Source organism: Pomacea canaliculata, linkage group LG14 (genome assembly GCF_003073045.1).
Source record: "Pomacea canaliculata isolate SZHN2017 linkage group LG14, ASM307304v1, whole genome shotgun sequence".
Lineage (NCBI taxonomy): Eukaryota > Metazoa > Mollusca > Gastropoda > Architaenioglossa > Ampullariidae > Pomacea > Pomacea canaliculata.
The window spans coordinates 5,698,090-5,721,318 of record NC_037603.1 but is presented as its reverse complement, the minus strand read 5'-3'; the positions used below and the strand labels follow the sequence as shown (position 1 = coordinate 5,721,318).

Here is a 23,229-nt window from a genome sequence, read left to right as displayed (position 1 = left end):
CCAAAGGCGCTATCACTGTTGGCCAAGTGAGGAACTGAGTAACAGCATCCATCGACAGAATAATAGTAAGAAATAAGAAAACTACAGAATACTTTTGTATACAGGATGTAAAGAGAGAGAGAGAAAGAGAAAGAGAGAGAGAGAAAGAAAAAGTAGAGCAGTACTGGGCGAACATAGCCCAGCATTATTCCGAATCCTAATTGGAATTAAGCTTTTCGTCACTGGCAGTTAGATATTAGTGGACTTAGTGAAGTCCATAATTAGACCAGTATGGTTTACACAATCGTGGGTATGTATTTAGCCAGCACAGGGTAACATTGTACCAATCTCTTGCCAATATTGAATCCTTTATGATTCAAATTTGGTTTGTTAGTCCGATGTTAATTGACTTTGCATTGTTAATCCAGACACCAGGTGTCAGTATAGAGTATAGACCATGTAGACCAGCTATCGTGCCATCATGTCTGTGGTATTGGAGAGGCGCGTCCTTTGACTCTGAGTAGTCGTCAAAAGGAGTAAATATTTCAAATAATCAATCAATCTGTAAACGCAGTTCTCATATATAATATAAACAGGTAATAATGTTGGTGTTAAGTATCTAAATCCATTGAACAGAACTGAAGGTTGAGACAAACTGAGCATTTCCTTTGTCTTTAAAGCTGACTTAACAAAGACTCGCTTTTTTTTGTACTCCAAGCATTACGGGGTCTCCATTAAATAGTTCTTAATTATTACGGTTGCACGTTAATTAGTCAAGTTTTCATCATTACAATTATCGACATCTAATTACTCCTTGCCCGTAAAATGTTTTATCCGGCGCCTGTAGTTATGAAGCGAGGGCAAGTCTTTTGTTTCCGAAATTATCAAGCGGTGTCCAGATCCTTCGAATACTGCTTTGTGTTTCTTTATCCCAGAGCACCTTTGCTACAGCTTTATAACAACAGCTTGAGGGGCAAAACAAGATTTGTGGGGTCTGAATATTACTATATAGTAAGGTGACCAGACATCCCGCTTTAGGCGGGACAGTCCCGCTTTTGACCTCGTGTCCCGCCTGAATATCTGTCCCGCTTCTGGCTTTCTGGCAAGTCCATCAAATGTCTTTTTTTTCTGCGTTTTTTGACGGTGACGACACCATCATCGGCACGTGTCAAACAAGATTCTTTCCTGTTCCCATGTTGCCCTTAGCAACGACTACATTATTACCGCCCCTGGGAACACTCTCTTGCTTCTTGAGTTAGTTTACCTTGCACGTAACTGTGCAGACGACAATTAAGTGGATTTAATCAAATTGAGTGGTCGACCACATATGTACATTCTAATCAGCAATCGGTGAGTATTACTACAATTAAATGCCGTGCTTCCTCGCTACAAAATCGAAAGCATCGAGCTCAAAGTATCAAAGATGTTTTAGAAGAACTAGACCGACCTCTGGTTGAATAATTCTAATAGATGCGACTAATTATTTATATCATGTAAATGTATGCATGCGTGCGTTCGTGTGTGTATTCGCGCGCTAATGAGAGTAGGTCACTTGAATATAATATTTCTTATGTAAATACATACATCTTCTCATCATGGCCATCATAACAATCATTATTATCTTCAACTCTAGTTCTGTATGAAATCAATGTCTTTTGTGGCCTTGTGAAAATACAGAATTGAAAACCACATGTAGGAACAGTGTTACGTCTAACACAATAAAATATAAATCTTGAATTTGAAGGAATCCACTGAACGACAACCATGGTACCTGAAATTGTGTATTTAATCTACCCCTATCAATGTATCTTTGAAAAAGTCCAAACTACACTGCGAGCTTCTGGTATTACAAGCTGAAAATACTTGCTTATTGTCTTTGGAGATGCTAGTGAACCTTCTCTCTGATTCATAATCTCCTTCTCGCCGTCTCTTTCCCCGTATGAAAAAATCATTTAAATTTAAGACAAAAAAAAGAAGAAACAGATTATTTCTCTTAGCAAACTTCTATCTTACTTTTTAGCTATAACCCTGATTTACTGACAACAGGTACTTTTCTAGTGTTTCCTAGAAAAATAGTGAATGACAAATCTTCACGAAGATAGCAGAATAATAAAACCTTATGCTTTTTTTACACATAGCCCTCAATCTAAGAAAAGAAAACTAAAACACTACTACAAATCAAAGACATTAAAATAAGGGATTTAAAGAGGAAAAACAGTATACAGTATATACAAAAATGAAGGTTGGTGTTTAAGTTCACAAGGAATTTTAGTTAATAAGTAAGGTATCGTGTATGCTTATTTTTTTTTTAATTGGTCGTTATTCCTCAGTATGACAAGTCTCGAGTTTTAGATATTCTGTTATTATTTTGGAACAAAATAGTGTAGAAAGTCTAGGAGACATTTGGAATGTTAGTATTTAAGAGACGAGAATAGTTTTGGTGTATTTTAGTTTTTTTAGTGGCAGGACCGCTCAAGACGAGAAATTATAAGGATGTAGTTTTGGTTTGAACAGCACCTTCTTGATAGCACTCGTAAGCAAAACATATATTTATGGATTTTGTGTTTATTGTTGACTTTTAACAATATTTAAGTAAAATACACTTTTTACACACTTTTATTTAACTTGCTTTCCGTGTGTTCATGGAAATTTTCCACCCACGTCCTAACGTTCTTGAGGTCTGTAATTTTTCACCAGTTACTCATTTTCTGTGATAATTCAATATTAAATCATTTCCAGCAGTCCATAAGTAGTATTTTTTTTAATTTTAATTTTGTATATGAAATGATAAACCAAATTAGAGAATAAAGTAAAACAATAAAAACCCAAAAATTGATAAACTTTGTCATGCAGAACTGTGCGTGAATGTGTTTGCTAAGTTCCTGTGCACGACACACTTCAAAGAAATTAATAAACCGTGGCATGCAAAAAGCCTGTAGAAATAAATAAATACTGAATCTCAGTCGGTCAGGTACCCGATGATAGATTATCAACCGTCACGTTAACGATGACGCTCGACCTTCTGGCGAGAGAGGGAACACACTTTTATTTGAAATGTATATAGTTGAAATAATGTTTGCCATATATCTCGGGATTTTCTGACATATACCTACTTAAAGTGTAAAAGTATGAGGGATATTACTTGGAGTTTAGAACACTGCAGTGACCGTCACACTGTTATATTTAGAGTTATATGTATGAAACAAATCGCTAAATGTCAGGGAAACAGTTATTTTATCCTTTTTAGTACATTTCAAATAAAAGTTTTTTGGGCGTTAGTAGCAAAAATCAAATTAATCTTTTGCTAAAATTATAAAAAAACGCGTGTCATTTTGTCTTTGAATGACTATAATATGCAGTCAAGTAAAACTATAGAAATACATTTAATTCAATAAAAACATTAGCTTTTAAATTTTAAATACCAGTTTTGTGGTAAGAAAAAGGTCTTTTGCTAACTTAGCCTCAGAAAGGTTACAAATTAAAATTTAAACAGATATTTGTGTTTCTGTTTACTTCAATGACGTTTCTTAGCTCGTCAGGAGAAAAAACTTTGCCCGAAAGCATCGTCTTAATGAGGTCAAGAGCCTCATTGTTTGTAAGTCTGAGTTTTGAATTCCGCGCTTCAGTGTAACTGTTTATTAATTTCAGTTGAGCGATAATATGCTTTCGTCTTTCCTCCTCTCTTCTACATCGTCGGCGCTCTAAGTAGATGTTGATGGTGTACAGGAACGGGTTAAATGCGGCGTTGAAGGGCAGAACAAAAATAGCTAACCCCACATTAACCTCTCCGGAAATAGGAAATTCATTTGCAGCGAGGATTCCTGTCAAACCAACAGGAAACCAGCACAGAAAGTCCGACATCACTACAGTCATTAGGCGAAGTGCAACATTGAAGTCTTTGATAGTTTTAGACGAACATGAAGAAGAAATAGAATTAGCACGAACAGACTGGTAAACAAACATTTGGCCAATCATAATCAAAAATAAAGAGAATAAAATTCAATACAATAACAACACCAAAAGAATAAGCACGACCCGGGAAATCCACCCGGGATGTCGGCAGGGGAAAACAAATGCTAGTCTGGCTGTAAAAACTCCAATGTGACGTCATCGGCAGAAGGGGAATCGCGGCTAAGGTCATACCTGCCAGCCAGGTAACACCACAAACAAACATAGCTGATTGCTTCCGAAAGTGTATCTGGCTAAATGGAAAACGAAACACTAAAAAGCGATCAAATGTAATAAAAAATATAATAAAAACGGATACCTCAGATGACAAGAAACACAAAACACCCGCCACATTACACAACCCGCTGCTTCTCCACCCTGTATCCTCCCACAGGTAAACACCTTTATACCTGTGGTCTACTATACCGATGATCAACAGATACACACCCATCAGAAAGTCTGCCACACACAAGTTAGTGACGAAGACATCGTACCCCACGTTGCTGGTGCTTTTGTGGAGAATCAAGCGGTAAACCAAAGTGCTGAGGTTTCCCAGTAAGGCCAACGAGGCAAAGATGGCGAGTGCCACCCGGTACAGGTTGGAGCGCAGCAAGTCATCACAAGACGACACTTCGTCGGAGGAGCGTGACAGTTGAGGACGTTGAACCCTTCGGGTAGTGTCGCCGGACAACACAGCTTGTAGTTGTCAGCATAAACTGTTTCCAGACTGTCCAGACCTTGAAATATTTCTTGAGGGAATACTGTCATCGGACATTGGCGCAAATCGAGCACACGAAGATTTGACATGTTAGCAAAACCTCGTCCTGTCACGTGACTAATGTGGCTTCCTGACAGATTTAAACTGGACAATTTGAGAAGAAAGCAAATATGCTGAAGTCTATTTTTGAAATGTGTATGTCAGACATATCTAGAACTTTTAAAGACGATGTGTGGATGATATTCGGAAAAAAGAAAATCAAGTGATTATGATTGATATTTAAAAACTCTAGATTTTTCATTCCAGAAAAATGGCTGCTGACAAGGTCAGTTAACTCATTATTGCTAAGATCCAATGTGCGAAGATTAGGCAGTGTCACTTCATGTAGTTTTGTCAGATTACACCTGGCTAGGCTCAGGTAAACAAGAAATGTGTTGTTCTCGAGGTCAGCAAGGGTCATCGAGGTCCCACTGGCGTCAAGGTATCGGAGATTGGAGTAGGCGGCTGCATTAAAAACATTAGAACAGATTAAAGACCATCCGTGACAGACACAGTTGTGTGGACATGTTTCATTGCACAATATTTCATCATCATGTTGAGGACAATGGTAGATCCCATCACACACGTTACTCTCGTGAACACACACCTGAGATTTGCGGCAACGGTAGAAGCCTGGACACGTGTACCTGTCACATGCAGCCTCGTCTTCGTGACCAGGACTGTCGTTGACTCCGTTACACCGGAGTAAACAGGCAGACACACTTCGTGAAGGCTTGGACACACGAAGTGCGATTCTGGACAAGATAAAATGGTGACAGTTGACTGTAGACGATCTGTCCATTTGAATTACTATCAATTCTGAAAGAGTTTTGTAATTTTCTGCTGCTATCTAGAGCGTTAAACGTGTCAAGGCAATTCGCTTCATCCGCTTGGTCATCGCAGTCCACTTGTCCATTGCAACGCTTCGATCGCCTGTACACACTGTTTATCAGAAAAATATTCAGGCTTGACAATTAATTTTATAAATCAAATAGGTGGTGTTACTCATTAAATCAAGAAAGCTTAATTTTAAATTAAAATATCAGTTTGGATTAGCGTAAGAACCATTATTTTACATGACAGCGATGCAGTCCGAGTATGAAAAGAGATAGAAATTGCTGTAGATCAACCATGCTCCAACGAACAGTTGTTAAAATCTGTCTCTTAATGGACTGATTAACCAAGTAGGAAGTGGTGTAAATTCAATGAACCAGTAAACTAAACTACGAGGGGAAATTTAAAAATTCTAGTGATTTTGATGCTGAAAGGATAAGAATATAAAAATTACATTGAGAATTGCTGGCTGATTTTCAAGCATATGCTGACTGCGGACTACTTATATTCACTTAAGAGGAAAAAAAACAGAATTTAACTTGTTTCTTAATGCTTTTAATGCCTGGTTGCCAATCGACAACATAAGTCAGATTTAAAAAAAAAAAACTTTACAAACCCTTCTGCCACTGCATCGAAACGGTGAGTCCAGGCCGCACGGAGGAAAGACGCAAAAGTTTTCATCGCTGCCATCAAGACAGTCAGCTCGATGATCGCATACTAAAGTGTATGGTACACTTTGATGTACATCAGCACACTCAAAGAACGGTGGAAGTGACGTCAGTGGTGGCGAGCAGGAGTACGTGGCGCCATCTGTCTTGCTCCAGCAGTTAGAGGTGACGTCACAGGCGAGAAACACGTGCGTGAAGTGGTTAGCGGGGCACAGGATGTACCCTGGCTGTTCAACACAACACAGGTGTGTTTAGACTAAACAAGTATGTAAACATAATGAATTGTCGTTTACACCCCTTGGTTCAGTTGGATGAAATTTTATTTTCAGTCTACCGCTTTGAATGGACGAGAATAAATTGTTGTTGTTGTTGTTGTTGTTGTTGTTGTTGTTGTTGTTGTTGTTGTTGTTTAATCTACCGCTTCTTTATTGTAGATAATCGCGAGGTAGGGACTGCACAAAGAAGTAGAAATTGTGATTTCTCTGATACCTTAAAAATTTCGAATAAAAAATCGTTTTTATCCTACCTTAGAAAGTCTGGACGTGGGTTGTGTCACGTGGACATCTGGTGCCTCGACAGCAGGGTGCATACTTGTGGTTCCCCGGATCTCACATAAGTGATAAGAGACAGGAAGTGCTTGCTCGCATGATGTGACCGTTAGATGCCCTCTAAGCAAGACACGACGAATCGAGGGACTGGTGGTCACCACGCAATTGTCGTTGGGCATTCTGAGTCTCAGGTTCGTAAGTTGCAAGACATGAGCGATGGTCTCGTCACACCACAGAAAACTCGCTCGATATCTGCCAAACATTACAAAATAAACTGGACAATACTTTTTACGGTGTTCAATGTATTTGATGTTTATTGGACTCGCTGAATAATCGCTCATTATCAATTTAGCAGACTGTATTTTCATCGGTTTGGAACAACAAGCTTAGAAATCCGAAGAATGTCACTAATAAGTGTAAGACATTACCATATAAATTTTCACCATACTTACATTGGAGGTAAAGATGACGGCGCGAACCTAACTCCAACGAAAATTCTGGATGAATCTGTTAAATGATTGAAGAACTCCATAAAGAAGTCCCACACTGTTCTGGCACTAAAACTGGCGAGCTGTTGTTTACGCTCCTGACACCAACGGTTCGCATCATTCCATGAAAGGTTTTTCTCCACCACGTGCGTGAACGTAAAGCAGCGACCGTCCACCTCGATTTGTCCCCGCGCTGCACGTGCCGTCACCTGACCAGCATCCAGCTTCATCTTCGCCGCCCACACAGTTAGACACAAAGTTACACGGGAAGTGATGCTGCATGTCCTCCCATCGCACGGCCGAGCAGTTCCACCTGCCATCAGACAACTTCACAGGCAGCGCCGACACGTGATGAAAGGAAAACATCATTTTAAAATGTCCCTCGTATCTCATAGAGTTAACTTTGTATTCCATCAGCATCTCACCAGGATAAAAAGCCAGGTCACCGTTCATTTCTAAGGAACATATTAAATATTCTCTGTAACTGCTTCTTGTACGGAAAGTCACGTGGTCAGGAAAAAGCCTGAAGCAGACGCTGTCGATATCATCAAAACTTATAACGACAATGTGATTGAGTGGCGCCACCAGGTGTACCCAAAACCTTATGTAGGGCGTGAAGTCCATGTTCGGAGTTTCTACATAACCTGTAAACACAACTTTAAAATCTTAACAAAAATTAAGAAGTGAAGACTTTAAAAGAGTTAATAATTACATTAGAATTAAAATAAAATCACCTGTGTTTGGGGAGGTGAAGTTGACCAGTAACTGTGGACGACTGGTTTCTGGAACAGCCGAGAAATTTAAAAGAAGGTGAAAGGTTGAGCTGAGGCTGATTATTTTGACCACAATTTTAAGACTTCTGGAATAAGTGTAAAATATTTCCGGGAGATAATTTAGACTTTTGTCAAAGAGAAGACTACCCGCATCATCACGCAATGTTAGGTGTATACACGCGCTACACTCTTCACGAGAATGTAACACTTCCACAAAGGCCACCATGCCTGGTGGAACCGTTAGCTCCACATTGCAGAAGTTAACAAAAGTCTGGTCTTGTCCTGTGTCGGAGGTAGGTCTGAGTGACATGGAGATGCTGCCCTCGCTCCCTTTGACCTTATGAGTCTGAGATCGGATGACGCAGGTCAGGAGGTCAACATCAACTGGTTCAAGTCGTTCAAAAGTTTCGTTTTGACCGTAGACTACTGTAGGTATTTCGGTAGAAGACGAGGTCTTAATAACAGAATCCCTGTAGTGATGACTATCTCTAGACCACACACGTGAACTGTCTGAAGTGTCTGTGTAAACTACATCTTCAGTGTAGTCCTGCAGAGGACTTGATGTCTTCGTCTTGTCCTCTGTCCCGAATAATTGGCGACCTGTGTCATCCACACTGTCTGTGGTGGCAGCCATTGCCACAGAAAGTCTTAGTAGTGCCAACAATGATATATTTCTTCTCATGATGTTGAGCTGGAAATATCGAGGGTCATAATTTGTTAATATATGGTATAATAATTTTAATTTTATGTTAGTATAATATAATTTTTATAATAATTATCTTAATGTATTGTGATGACCTGTGTGTGGTTTCCGCTTCATTGCACCAAATGTTGCATCGTGTAAATAAATAATGATAGTTACTCATGATACTCATGATACACTCAATTACATATAAAACTCCATTCCTGTGATCAATATGTTTACTGAGTGATGGACCTGCTATTTATTGGCTAATCGACACACGGGACCTTGTCACTTGTTTCCTAGCGATTGTAGACGTGGACCTCGAGAGCTTGGTGTTCACTGTGATCAGGGAAACAACATCTACCACTGAGCTTTACCAAGAAAATCTCGTTACTCTAGGCTTGAAACAACCAAGGCACCTACACAGAATGTCACTGGCACCCGATGTTCCAGCTCCTATGGTTGAAATGAATAACCATGGCTTGTGATATTTGTGTAGAGAATATCCCTTGATGTCAACCTACCAACCTAATTTCATGGCGTCCGTTGAATATATTGTATAATATTGCGATCCATATAAACACTATAAAAAAAACTTCTGATTTTTTATTTATTTATTTTTTTTTAGTTTCTTTCCGTTGTCACTCTTTGAAACACTTCTTAGTATTACTATTCACTAACAATTACAATCACATCATTGCTGTTCTATCAAAAGATATAGCTACAATCTGTGTCACTGTGACCATAATAATAACTTCAGAGGTAAAACACTGAGAATAGCGGTGTCCGACATGTGACAGAATGTTCCAGATCTGTCAGTACACTATCGACACCTGGCAATGCTACAGGTAAGAACAAGACAGTAGCCTCGGACCTTTACAACAACTGCCTTTATATACAGTCCTACAGGTAAGTTTTTAATTTCTCTCGAACAAAGCCGCGCCTCACGATGATCAAGCAATAAAAAAAAAAGAAAAACATTTTTTAACAAATCTGGATTTAAAGTTGTGCAAGATAAAAACCAATCGGATATATTTTTGTGTTACTCTACCAAAAAAGTTTGTTTTTTTTAATCACTGGGTGTTTCCAGGTTTCCTGTTGAGACAAGAAAACTATTTCAAATATACCCAGAGAGTGGTCCCGACTTTAACTTACACTTCAACATTCGCTTTTCTCACTTAAAATTTAAAACTAACCAGGGAGAAAATTTAACAATAGACTAGTGTAAGATTTTTATCGATACGAAACAATGTTTCAAGAAAGAAAATCAAACATTTTTTCTAAATGCTACTCTTTCTTTTACAACCACCCCTTAGAAATCCTTCGTAAAATTCTCGTAGGTGACTGAGAAGTAATTTCCTTTTACTATTTTCAGCCAACAGAAGCCTGGAGCGATGAAACATAAAAATAAAAATAATTGTAAACAGCAACTGGATACATCACTTCGATTTCATGTTACAAGGCATTAAATAGCCCAGAAAAATCGGTTGATAGTCGTTTGACCTTCTACACCTGAACTCAAGCTAAAGAATAGGGAACACATCGTCACTTAAATTCTTTTAAATAAACTCCGCATTCGCTTTTCTCGAAATTTAGAACGAAACAAGGACAAAAAATTACAATAGACTAGTGCAAGATCTGATGTAAAAACAATCTTTCAACAAAGAAAATAAAAAACATTTTTGAGTGCTGCTATTTCTTTTACAACCACCCATTAGAAATCCTTTGTAAAATTCTCGGAGGTACAAGAAATTTCCTTTTTCTGTTTTCAGTGAATAGAAGCCTGGAGAGAGATAAAACATCAAAATAAAATAAATTTTGCAAGCAGTAACTGTATATACTACTTCGATTAAATTTTACAAGGCTTTAAAGAGCCCAGAAACTAGTACCATTGTCATGCAGGATGGAGGAAGGACCCAAGCATCACATGTAGTCTGCAGGAACTGAGACGAGTTACTAAAGTCGTACGACCTACAGAATATATGACATATCACAAATACCTTTAGATAAACTTTCTATTCATGAGAGAAAGTGTTATTCTTATCTAGTTAGATATACAGAAAGATGTCTTACTACTTCTCTTGTGTGTTCATCCATCCTTATGTCATCTGTTGTTGTTGTTGTATCTTCTAGTTACTTTCACTATACTGTAAGGTTTTTGTAACTTTGTGAAATGGCGCCTGATGAAACTAAGGACGATGCTACTAAGGTCAAGGTGGGTAAGTAATTCCTCAAGTTGATGATTTCTATATTCAGTCTTTTCGGTCAGTAGGAATGTCCTGACATGTCACGTGTCATCGGTTATAATTTTTATAAGATGCTTATTTTTGTATTCGGATATCCTTTGCTCTCTGATTTTTCAATCTTTTATGAAGTGTTTGTGAATCATATTTATTCATTTTTATCTAGTCACTTGTCGTCGGTTAGGATCTTCGATGATCAGATTACCTGTGTAACTGTAGTTTCTGTGCTGTTTTTCTCTGCCTCTTTTTCTTCTGTCCATCCTCTCTCTCTCCCCACTTTCGATTCCGATTAGGTCATCGCTAATCTTTTAGATTGTAAACACGTGCTCGCATACATATGCATTTCTCATGCATAAAACAAGTAAGGAAAATTGAGTACAACAATTGAAAAATGTCAACTATATATTTCTTCACACAAAACAAAATCCGTTGATACATTTCTTTTTATACTTCCTAATTGTGAAATTTAGCAATTTTATTATTTTTCACAAAATAACTTTTACCCAGAGAAAAAAATCAGGTGTATATATATATATGGGTTTTGTGTTTATTGTTGACTATCAACAATATTCAAGTAAAATACACTTTTACACACTTTTATTTAACTTGCTTTCCGTGTTCGTGGAACTTTGTCATTAATTTTCCACCCACTTGCTAACATTCTAGAGGCCTGTAATTTTTCACCAGTTACTCATTTTCTGTGATAATTCAATATTAAATCATTTCCAGCAGTCCATAAGTAGTATTGTTTAATTTCAATTTTGTATCCTTCTTGACGTCTGCGAAGATGGAGACCCCTTTCTCACTCTCATGGTTCCAGACTGCAAGTGCCAGCAAGTAGCGTGCTGCATTCGGTAGAACGGGCCGCCCTCAGACTTGCTGCTTACAGTTGATTCTACGCTCAGAGATGGTAGTTTCTGCTGACGTTTTTGGGTAAAGGCCCCGACTAAACATCTACCCCTAACTACATACTAAAAGAACACGTGACTACTCGTCACCTAATCTACCTGTGCCTAACGCTATCGCTCTAATACTAACACTACTACTGCCTACTGCGGTATTCCCGTACCTACTACATCTGCCACCCACGGCTCTAGTTCTCGATCCCCTCCTAAGTCACGGCGCCCTGTCAAGTCGTAAAAACGGACAAAAAGGTTTACCCCACTGTCCGCTTTTACTGATCCCCGCCTACCTATAATTACTTACACCCCGCTTCGGCTGTTGTTGTGGCCTTGAACCAGGCTGGTTCATGACAATAAATATAACAAGAAAGTGCTGTTAGTGTCTGTTGATGACAGAACTGCAGAAACTTTGACTAGTGTACTTTATTAATGAGTGGGTGAGACCGGCAAGTATCGTGCAGACTACTGGAACGGAAAAGCATATGAATGTGTATGTGTTCACTGTTATTTCACCAGATAACCTAATCAACCAACACAATTTTAATTACTATTAATGTATCTTTGAAAAAGTCTCAACTACACTGCGAGCTTCTGGTATTACAAGCTGAAAATACTTGCTTATTGTCTTTGGAGATGCGAGTGAACCTTCTCTCTGAGAATCTCCTTCTCGCAGTCTCTTTCCCCCGGATGAAAAAATCATTTAAATTAAAGATAAAAAAATTAAACAGATTATTTCTCTTAGCAAACTTCTATCTTACTTTTTTTTAGCTATAACCCTGATTTAACAGGTACTGTTCTAGTTTTCCTAGAAAAATAGCAAATGACAAATCTTTATTTACGAAGATAGCAAAATAATAAAACCTCATGCTTGTTTTACACATAGCCTTCGATCTAAGAAAAGAAAACTGAAACACTACTACAAGACAAAGACATTAAAATAAGGGTTTAAAAGGAAAAATGTATACAGTATATACAAAAATGAAGGTTGGTGTTTAAGTTTACAAAGAATTTTGGCTAATAAGTAAGGTTGGTGTATGCTTTTTTTTTTTTTAATTGGTCGTTATTCCTCAGTATGACAAGTCTCAAGTTTTAGATATTCTGTTATTATTTTGGAACAAAATAGTGTAGAAAGTCTAGTAGACATTTGGAATGTTAGTATTTAAGAGACGAGAATAGTTTTGGTGTATTTTAGTTTTTAAATGGCAGGATCGCTCGAGACGAGAAATTATAAGGATGTAGTTTTGGTTTGAACAGCACCTTTTGATAGCACTCATATATTTATGGGCTTTGTGTTTATTGTTGACTATTAACAATATTCAAGTAAAATACACTTTTACACACTTTTATTTAACTTGCTTTCCGTGTGTTCGTGGAACTTTGTCATTAATTTTCCACCAACTTCCTATCATTCTAGAGGTCTGTAATTTTTCACCAGTTTCTCATTTTCTGTGATAATTCAATACTAAATAATTTCCAGCAGTCCATAAGTAGTATTTTTTCTTTTTAATTTTGTATATGAAATGATAAACCGAATTAGGGAATAAAGTCAAAATAAAACCCCCAAAATTGATAAACTTTGTCATACAGAACTGCGCGTGAATGTGTTTGTTTTCAAAGTTCCCGTGCATGACACACTACAAAGAAATTAATAAACCTGTAGAAAGCCTGTAGAAATAAATATTGAATCTCAGTTGGTCAGGTACCCGATGATAGATTATCAACCGTCACATTAACGACGACTCTCGACCTTCTAGCGAGAGAGTGAACACACTTTCATTTGAAATGTATATATTTGAAATAATGTTTGCCTTATATCTCGGGATTTTCTGACATATACTTACTTAAAGTGTAAAAGTGTGAGGGACATTACTTGGAATTTACAACACTCCAGTGACCGTCACACTGTTATGTTTAAAGTTATGTGTATGAAAAAAATCGCTAAATGTCAGGGAAACAGTTATTTTATCCTTTTAAGTACATTTCAAACAAAAGTTTTTTGGGCGTTAGTAGCAAAAATCAAATTAATCTTTTTCCTAAAATTATTTTAAAAAACCCGTGTCATTTTGTCTTTCAATGACCATCATTTGCAGGCAGGTAACACTAGAAATACATTTAATTCAATAAAAACATTAGCTTTAAAATTTTCAAAACCAGTTTTGTGGTACGAAAAAGGTCTTTTGCTAACCTAGCCTCAGAAAGTTTACAAATTAAAATTTAAACAGATTCTGTGTTTCTGTTTACTTCAATGACGTTTCTTAGCTCGTCAGGAGAAAAAACTTTGGCCGAAAGCATCGTCTTAATGAGGTCAAGAGCCTCGTTGTTTGTAAGTTTAAGTTTTGAATTCCGCGCTTCAGTGTAACTGTTTATTAATTTCAGTTGAGCGATGATCCGCTTTTGTCTTTCCTCCTCTCTTCTACATCGTCGGCGCTCTAAGTAGATGTTGATGGTGTACAGGAACGGGTTAAGTGCAGCATTGAAGGGCAGAACAAAAATAGCTAACCCCACATTGACCTCTCCGGAAATAGCAAACTCATTTGCAGCGAGGATTCCTATCAAACCAACAGGGAACCAGCACAGAAAGTCCGACATCACTACAGTCATTAAGCGAACAGCAACATTGAAGTCTTTGATAGTTTTAGACGAACATGAAGAAGAAATAGAATTAGAACGAACAGACTGGTAAACAAACATTTGACCAATCATAATAAAAATAAACAGAATAAAATTCAATACAATAATAACACCAAAAGAATAATTGCGACCCGGGAAATCCACCCGGGATGTCGGCAGGGGAAAGCATATGCTAGTCTGGCTGTAAAAGCTCCAGTGTGACGTCATCGGCAGAAGGGGAATCGCGGCTAAGGTCATACCTGCCAGCCAGGTAACACCACAAACAAACACAGCTGATTGCTTCCGAAAGTGCACCTGGCTAAAGGGAAAACGAAACACTAAAAAGCGATCGAGCGTAATTAAAAAGATAATAAAAACCGATACTTCAGATGACAAGAAACACAAAACACCCGCCACATTACACAACCCGCTGCTTCTCCACCCTGTATCCTCCCACAGGTAAACACCTTTATACCTGTGGTCTGCTATACCGATGATCAACAGATACACACCCATCAGAAAGTCGGCCACACACAAGTTAGTGACGAAGACATCGTAACCCACGTTGCTGGTGGTTTTGTGGAGAATCAAGCGGTAAACCAAAGTGCTGAGGTTTCCCAGTAACGAAAGCGAGGCAAAGATGGCGAGTGCCACGCGGTACAGGTTGGAGCGAAGCAGATCGTCACAAGACGACACTTCGTCGTTAGGAGCGTGACAGTTGAGGACGTTGAACCCTCGGGGTAGTGTCGCCGGACAACACAGCTTGTAGTTGTCAGCATAAACTGTCTCCAGACTGTCCAGACCTTCAAATATTTCTTGAGGGAATACTGTCAGCGGACATTTCTGTAGATTAAGCACGCGAAGATTTGACATGTTAGCAAAACCTCGTCCTGTCACGTGACTAATGTGGCTTCCTGACAGATTTAAACTGGACAATCGTGAGAAGAAAGCAAATATACTGAAGTCCATTTTCGAAATATGTATGTCAGACATGTCTAGAACTCGTAAAGACGATGTGTGGATGATATTCGGGAAAGAGAAAAAAGTCAAGGGATTATGATTGATCTTTAAAAATTCTAGATTTTTCATTCCAGAAAAATGACTGCTGACAAAGTCAGTTAACTCATTATTGCTAAGATCCAATGTGCGAAGATTAGGCAGTGTAACTTCATGTAGTTTTGTCAGATTACACCTGGCTAGGCTGAGGTAAACAAGAAATGTGTTGTTGTCGAGGTCAGCAAGGGTCATCGAGGTCCCACTGGCGTCAAGGTATCGGAGATTGGAGTAGTTTGTTGCATTAAAAACATTAGAACAGATGAAAGACCATCCGTGACAGACACAGTTGTGTGGACATGTTTCATTACACAATATTTCATCATCATGTAGAGGACAATGGTAGATCCCATCACACACGTGACTCTCGTGAACACACACCTGAGTTTTGCGGCAACGGTAGAAGCCTGGACACGTGTACCTGTCACAAGCCGCCTCGTCCTCGAGACCAGGACAGTCGTTGACTCCGTTACACCGGAAGTAGACAGGCAGACACACTTCGTGAAGGCTTGGACACACGAAGTGCGAATCGGGACAAGAAAATGGTGACAGTTCGGTGTATACGATCTGTCCATTTGAATTACTATCAATTCTGAAAGAGTTCTGTAATTTTCTGCTTCTGTCTATACCGTTAAACATGTCAAGGCAATTTGCTTCATCCGCTTGGTCATCGCAGTCCACTTGTCCATTGCAACGCTCGATCGCCTGTACACACTGTTTATCAGAAAAATGCAATGTTATTCAGCTTAAAAATGAATTTTATAAATCAAATAGGTGATGTTACTCATTAAATCATGAAAACTTAATTTTAAATTAAAACATCAGTTTGGATTAACTTAAGAACAATTATTTTACATGACAGCGACGCAGTCCGAGTGGGAAAAGATTGAGAAATTCTTGTAGAGACCAACCATGCCCCAACGAACATTTGTTAAAATCTGTCTCTTACTGGACTGATTAACCAAGTAGAAAGTGGTGTAAATTCACTGAACCAGTAAACTAATCTACGAGGAGAAATTTAAAAATCCTAGGGATTTTGATGCTGAAAGGATAAGAAGAATATAAAAATTACATTTTGAATCGTTGGCTGATTTTCAAGATTATGCTGATTGCAGACTACCTGTATTCACTTAAGAGAAAAACGCAGAATTTAACTTGTTTTTAATGCCTGATGGCCAATCGCAACATAAGTTTGAATAAAGAGGTTTAACGGAATATTCATCAAATCGCTTTCAAAAATACAACACCTGGAAGAGCTTGGACTATTTGTTTATTAGGTTCATCCGTGGACGTTTACGTTTTCATCTGTTTGTTCCAATTGTGGGCCACGAATTTGTTTTTGCAAATTTTTATTTTGAAAATGTAATAGGATAATTCGCTCACATTTCAGCTAACGCGTGTATGCAGAAAGTCTATTAAATGAAAACTTATGTTTGAACCTTTAATTAGTGAGCTTCATTTGATAACAGCATACGTTTGGGGTAAAAGGACTTTTGGTTTCAAATATGACAATATTTACAAACCCTTCTGTCACTGCATCGAAAAGGTGAGTCCAGGTCGCAGCGAGGAAAGACGCAAATGTTTTCATCACTGCCATCAAGGCAGTCAGCTCGATGATCGCATACTAAAGTGTATGGTACACTTTGCTGTATATCAGCACACTCAAAGAGAGGCGGAAGTGACGTCAGTGGTGGCGAGCAGCAGTACGTGGCGCCATCTGTCTTGCTCCAGCAGTTAGAGGTGACGTCACAGGCGAGAAACACGTGCGTGAAGTGGTTGGCGGGGCACAGGATGTACCCTGGCTGTTTACCACAACACAGGTGTGTTTAGACAAAACAAGTATGTAAACATAAGGAATAGTCGAGAATAAGCATTTGTTCAATCCCTTGAGATTTGTTAGCATGTAAGTACGTGATGATAATGTAATCACCAGCAGTAAAAAACTACAATATAAAGTTCTATTTATATTTTTAATCGAACAAAATAGATTAAAAGAAATAATATTACCTTTGATTTCTTTTTCTTGTGACATAGTATACAAATCCTGAGTTTCACCATGCAAATGGCATACTTGCATAAATTCACAGATATTTCAGACTTATATACTATCCATGCCTAGTATGACCAAAGTCTCGATAGTTCTTTGAAATTATCGGTGTGAATACAGACTGAAACTTTTAAAATTGCCATTCACACCGCTTGGTTCCATTGGATGAAATTTTATTTTCAGTCTACCGTTTTGTATGGACGATAATAAACTGTTGTTGTTTAATCTACCCCTTTTTTTATTGTAGATAATCACGAGGTAGGGATTGCATAAAGAAGTAGAAATTGTGATATCTCTGATACATTAAAAATTTCGAATAAAAAATCGTTTTTATCCTACCTTAGAAAGTCTGGACGTGGGTTGTGTCACGTGGACATCTGGTGCCTGGAGAGCAGGGTACATACTTGGTGTTCCCTGGATCTCACATAAGTGATAGGAGACAGGAAGTGTTTGTTCACATGATGTGACCGTTAGATGCCCTCTAAGCAAGACACTACGCATCGAGTAACTTGTGGTCACCACGCAGTTGTCGTTGGGATTTCTGAGTCCCAGGTTCGTTAGTTCCAAGACATGAGCGATGGTCTCGTCACACCACATCCAACTCTTTCGATATCTGACAAATATTACAAAATAAAGTGGACAATAATTTTTACGGCGTTCAAGCCTGACGAGAGGGGGGGACAGGGGTCTGGTGTACCCGGGCCCGCGGCTGTCAAGGGGGCCCGGCCTTGGTCAGTGGATTTTTTTTTCTTCTCCTCCTTTTCTTTTTCTTCTAAAGAAAGGTCTAAGGACAGAGCACCCAAGCATTACACATGCAGAAGTTGAGTTTCAAGTCTGTAGAATACAAATTAAACATTATATACTGGGAAAATAATTTACGATTACAAGTACAAGGGGCCCGGAGAGGTCGTCTGTCCCGGGGCCCGGGCTGGCTCTCGGCGGCCCTGACGGCGTTCAATTTATTTGATGTTTATTGGACTCACTGAATAATCGCTCATTATCAATTTAGCAGACTGTATTTTCAGCGGTTTGGAACAACAAGCTTAGAAATCCGAAGAATGTCAATAATAACTATAAGATATTACCATACAAACTTTCACCATACTTACATTGGAGGTAAAGATGACGGCGCGAACCTAACTCCAACGAAAATTCTTGAAGAATCTGTTAAATGATTGAAAAACTCCATAAAGAAGTCCCACACTGTTCTGGCACTAAAACTGGCGAGCTGTTGTTTACGCTCCTGACACCAACGGTTCGCATCATTCCAGGAAAGGTCTTCCTCCACCACGTGCGTGAAAGTAAAGCAGCGACCGTCCACCTCGATTTGTCCAGCGCCGCACGTGCCGTCACCTGACCAGCATCCAGCCTCATCTTCGCCGCCCACACAGTTAGACACAAAGTTACACGGGAAGTGATGCTGCATGTCCTCCCATCGCACGGCCGAGCAGTTCCACCTGCCGTCAGACAACTTCACAGGCAGCGCCGACACGTGGTGGAAGGAAAACATTATTTTAAAATGTCCACCGTATGTCATAGAGTAAACTTTGTACTCCATCAGCATCTCACCTGGATAAAAATCCAGGTCACCGTTCATTTCTAAGGAACATATTGAATACTCTCTGTAACTGCTCTTTGTACGGAAAGTCACGTGGTCAGGAAAACGGCTCAAGCAGGTGTAGGCGCTGTCAATATCATCAAAACTTATAACGACAATGTGATTGAGTGGCGCCACCAGGTGTACCCGAAAGTTTGTGTAGGGCGTGAAGTCCACGTTCGGAGTTTCTACATAACCTGTAAACACAACTTTAAAATTTAAACAAAAATTTGGAAGAGAAGACTTTAAAAGAGTTAATAATTACATTATAATTAAAATAAAATCACCTGTGTTTGGGGAGGTGAAGTTGACCAGTAACTGTGGACGACTGGTTTCTGGAACAGCCGAGAAATTTAAAAGAAGGTGAAAGGTTGAGCTGAGGCTGATTATTTTGACCAGAATTTTAAGACTTCTGGAATAAGTGTAAAATATTTCCGGGAGATAATTTGGACTTGCGTAAAAGAGAAGACTACCCGCATCATCACGTAGTATTAGGCGTATACACTCGATACACTCTTCACGAGTATGTGACACGTTCACATAGGCCACCATGCCTGGTGGAACCGTTAGCTCCACATTGCAGAAGTTAACAAAAGTCTGGTCTTGTCCTGTGTCGGAGGTCGGTCTGAGTGACATGGAGATGCTGCCCTCGCTACCTTTGACCTGATGAGTCTGAGATCGGATGACGCAGGTCAGGAGGTCAACATCAACTGGTTCAAGTCGTCCAAAAGTTTCGTTTTGACCGTAAACTACTGTAGGTATTTCGGTAGAAGACGAGGTCTTAACAACAGAATCCCTGTAGTGAAGACTATCTCTAGACCACACACGTGAACTGTCTGAAGTGTCTGTGTAAACTACATCTTCAGTGTAGTCCTGCAGAAGACTTGATGTCTTCGTCTTGTCCTCTGTCCCAAATAACTGGCGACCTGTGTCATCCACACTGTCTGTGGCGCCATCTATTGCCACAGAAAGTCTTAGTAGTGCCAACAATGATATTATATTTCTTCTCATCACGTTGACCTGGAAATATCGAGGGTCATAATTTGTTAATATATGGTACACTAATTTAAATTTTATGTTAGTATAATATAATTTTTATAATAATATCTTAAAATATATTGTGTTGACCTGTGTGTGGTTTCCACTTCATTGCACCAAATGTTGCCGCAATATTCGTGTAAATAACTGTGTTTTGTATGTGAACGCTGTTTTGGAGTATATTCATTAATAATAATGAGAATTATTATATATATACTCAATTATCTATAATACTCCATGCCTCTGATCAATGTGTTTACTGAGTGATGGACCTGCTATTGATCGGCTAATCGATACACGGGACCTTGTCACATGTTTCCTAGCGATTGTAGACTTGGACCTCGAGAGTTTTCTGTACACTGAGATCAGGGAAACAACATCTACCACTGAGCTTTACTCAAGAAAACAGACATCTCGTTCCTCTAGTCTTGAAACAACCAAGGCACCTACACAGAATGTCACTGGCACCCGATGTTCCAGCTCCTATGGTTGAAATGAATAGCCATGGCTTGTGATATTTGTGTACAGAACATCACTTGATGTCAACCTAACAACCTTAATTCACGGCGTCCGTTGAATATATTGTGTAATATTGCGATCCATATAAACACTATCAAAAACTTCTGATTTTTTTTTTTTTTTTTTTTTAGTTTCTTTCCTTTTGTCACTCTTTGAAACACAATTACAATTCACTAACAATTACAATCACATCATTGTTGTTGTATCATAAGGTATAATTACAATCTGTGTCACTGTGACCATAATTATAACAAAATAACCCAATAGGTTAAACACTGAGAATAGCGGTGTCTGACATGTGACAGAATGTTCCAGATCTGTCAGCACACTATCGACACCTTGCAATGCTACAGGTAAGAGCAATACAGTAGTCTCGAGCCTTTACAACACCTGAACTTATATACAGTCCTACAGGTAGGTTTTTAGTTTCTCTCGAACAAAGCCACTCCTCACGATGATCAAGCAAAGGAAAGAAAAACATTTTTAACAAATCTGGATTTAAAGTTGTGCAAGATAAAAAGCGATCGGATATATTTTTGTGTTACTCTACCAGAAACAGTTTACCACCAAATATATTTTTGTTTACTTTTAATCACTGGGTGTTTCCAGGTTTCCTGTTGAAACAAGAAAATTATTTCAAATATACCCAGAGAGCAGTCTCGACTTTAACTTACACTTTAACATTCGCTTTTCTCACTTAAAATGTAAAACTAACCCGGGAGAAAATTTAACAATAGACTAGTGTAAGATTTGAATTGATACGAAACAATGTTTCAATAAAGAAAATTTGTCTGAATGCTACTCTTTCTTTTACAATCACCCTTTAGAAATCCTTCGTAAAATTCTTGTAGGTGAATGAGAAGTAATTTCCTTTTACTATTTTCAGCCAACAGAAGCCTGGAGCGATGAAACATAAAAATAAAACTAATTGTAAACAGCAACTGGATAATCACTTACAAGGCTTTAAACAGCCAAGAAAAATCGGTTGATAGTCGTTTGACCTTATACACCTGAACTCAAGCTAAAGAATAGGGAACACATCGTGACTTGAATCTTTTTAAATAAACTCAGCATTCGCTTTTCTCGAAATTTAGAACGAAAACAGGGAGAAAAATTCACAATATACTAGTACAAGATTTGATATAAAAACAATGTTTCAATAAAGAAAATAAAAAACATTTTTGAGTGCTGCTATTTCTTTTACAACCACCCAAAGAAATCCTTTGTTAAATTCTCGGAGTTGGAAGAAATTTCCTTTTTCCGTTTTCAGTGCATAGAAGCCTGGAGAGAGATAAAACATCAAAATAAAATAAATTTTGCAAGCAGTAACTGTATATACTACTTCGATTAAATTTTACAAGGCTTTAAAGAGCCCAGAAACTAGTACCATTGTCATGCAGGATGGAGGAAGGACCCAAGCATCACATGTAGTCTGCAGGAACTGAGACGAGTTACTAAAGTCGTACGACCTACAGAATATATGACATATCACAAATACCTTTAGATAAACTTTCTATTCATGAGAGAAAGTGTTATTCTTATCTAGTTAGATATACAGAAAGATGTCTCACTACTTCTCTTATGTGCTCATCCATCCTTATGTCATCTGTTGTTGTTGTTGTTGTTGTTGTTGTTGTTGTATATTTTACTTACTTTCAGTATACTGTAAGGTTTTGTAAGTTTGTGAAATGGCGCCTGATGAAACTAAGGACGATATGGTACTAAGGTCAAGGTGGGTAAGTAATTCCTCAAGTTGATGATTTCTATATTCAGTCTTTGCGGTCAGTAGGAATGTCAGAGAGCTTAGATGTAGAGAGGGTTCACTCGTGACCGCGGGAAAACTCGTCGGTTAGAGTTATCTTTCGTAATGTTATGCTACGAAACAACATGACACAAGACGATCGTCTGAGGCAAGGTGGGCAATTTTGTTCTGCAATTAACTGTCAGAACGCCAGATTTAAATCAACCTCAAAAGAAAAACGTTTCCAGTTTCCCAAAGGACGAAGAGAGGTAAGCTAAAAATTTATTCTCAAATTACGATCCATTAGTGTACTGTAGTTGAGAGCAGTCTACTACAACACGTTTGCTCGATTTCTATGATTATTAAAACGACTTTACTGATTATACTGTGAAACTGTGTGATGAATTCTCACTTATCTGATTACAAACCTATTTAAATTTGTTATAGTATTTTCATTTAAGGCATTCGCCACTGGGGTGAGGTGTTATAAAAAGATTTGTTATTAATATATTGAAAGAATCATTACAACAGGTGCAAAATATGGATGAACTTTACGAGAAGGAAAGATTTTGACCATCTTACACCATCTGATGTGTATGGAAAAGGATACTGTCTTTGCTCGGATCATTTCGAGGAAAGTCAGTACAACTGTCAAACCCCCAAAAAAGTCTTGTCTGGAATGCAGTACCCACAATTTTCGCCACTCCAAATCCACCATTCAAGGTTGATAACTTATGATTATTAGATAATGATATATTCCAATATATATTACTAAGCCACATTTTACCATCATGGGCCT

General features: G+C 38.4%; 1 protein-coding gene across 1 annotated transcript; it reads right to left on the bottom strand.

Moving 5' to 3' along the window:
- Positions 1–13,454: 13,454 nt before the first annotated feature.
- On the bottom strand, positions 13,455–22,401 carry LOC112555559 (G-protein coupled receptor GRL101-like). The gene is made up of 6 exons (XM_025223994.1): positions 22,077–22,401; positions 18,645–19,329; positions 17,875–18,148; positions 17,012–17,290; positions 15,395–16,202; positions 13,455–15,130 (listed from the first exon to the last, which is right to left on the bottom strand). Exons 2-6 carry the CDS (start codon positions 19,130–19,132, stop codon positions 14,040–14,042), a joined length of 2,940 nt encoding a protein of 979 aa, XP_025079779.1. The 5' UTR covers positions 19,133–19,329; positions 22,077–22,401; the 3' UTR covers positions 13,455–14,039.
- Between the last annotated feature and the right edge of the window lie 828 nt (positions 22,402–23,229).

Coding starts and splice junctions, on each gene's coding strand:
- LOC112555559 (XM_025223994.1), bottom strand. CDS start 19,132: ATGAACGGTGACCTGGATTTTTATCCAGGTGAGATGCTGATGGAGTAC. Junction 17,291..17,874: donor CCACGTCCAGACTTTCTAAG/GTAGGATAAAAA, acceptor TGTGGTAAACAG/CCAGGGTACATCCTGTGCCC. Junction 16,203..17,011: donor TTCGATGCAGTGACAGAAGG/GTTTGTAAATAT, acceptor TCTGATAAACAG/TGTGTACAGGCGATCGAGCG.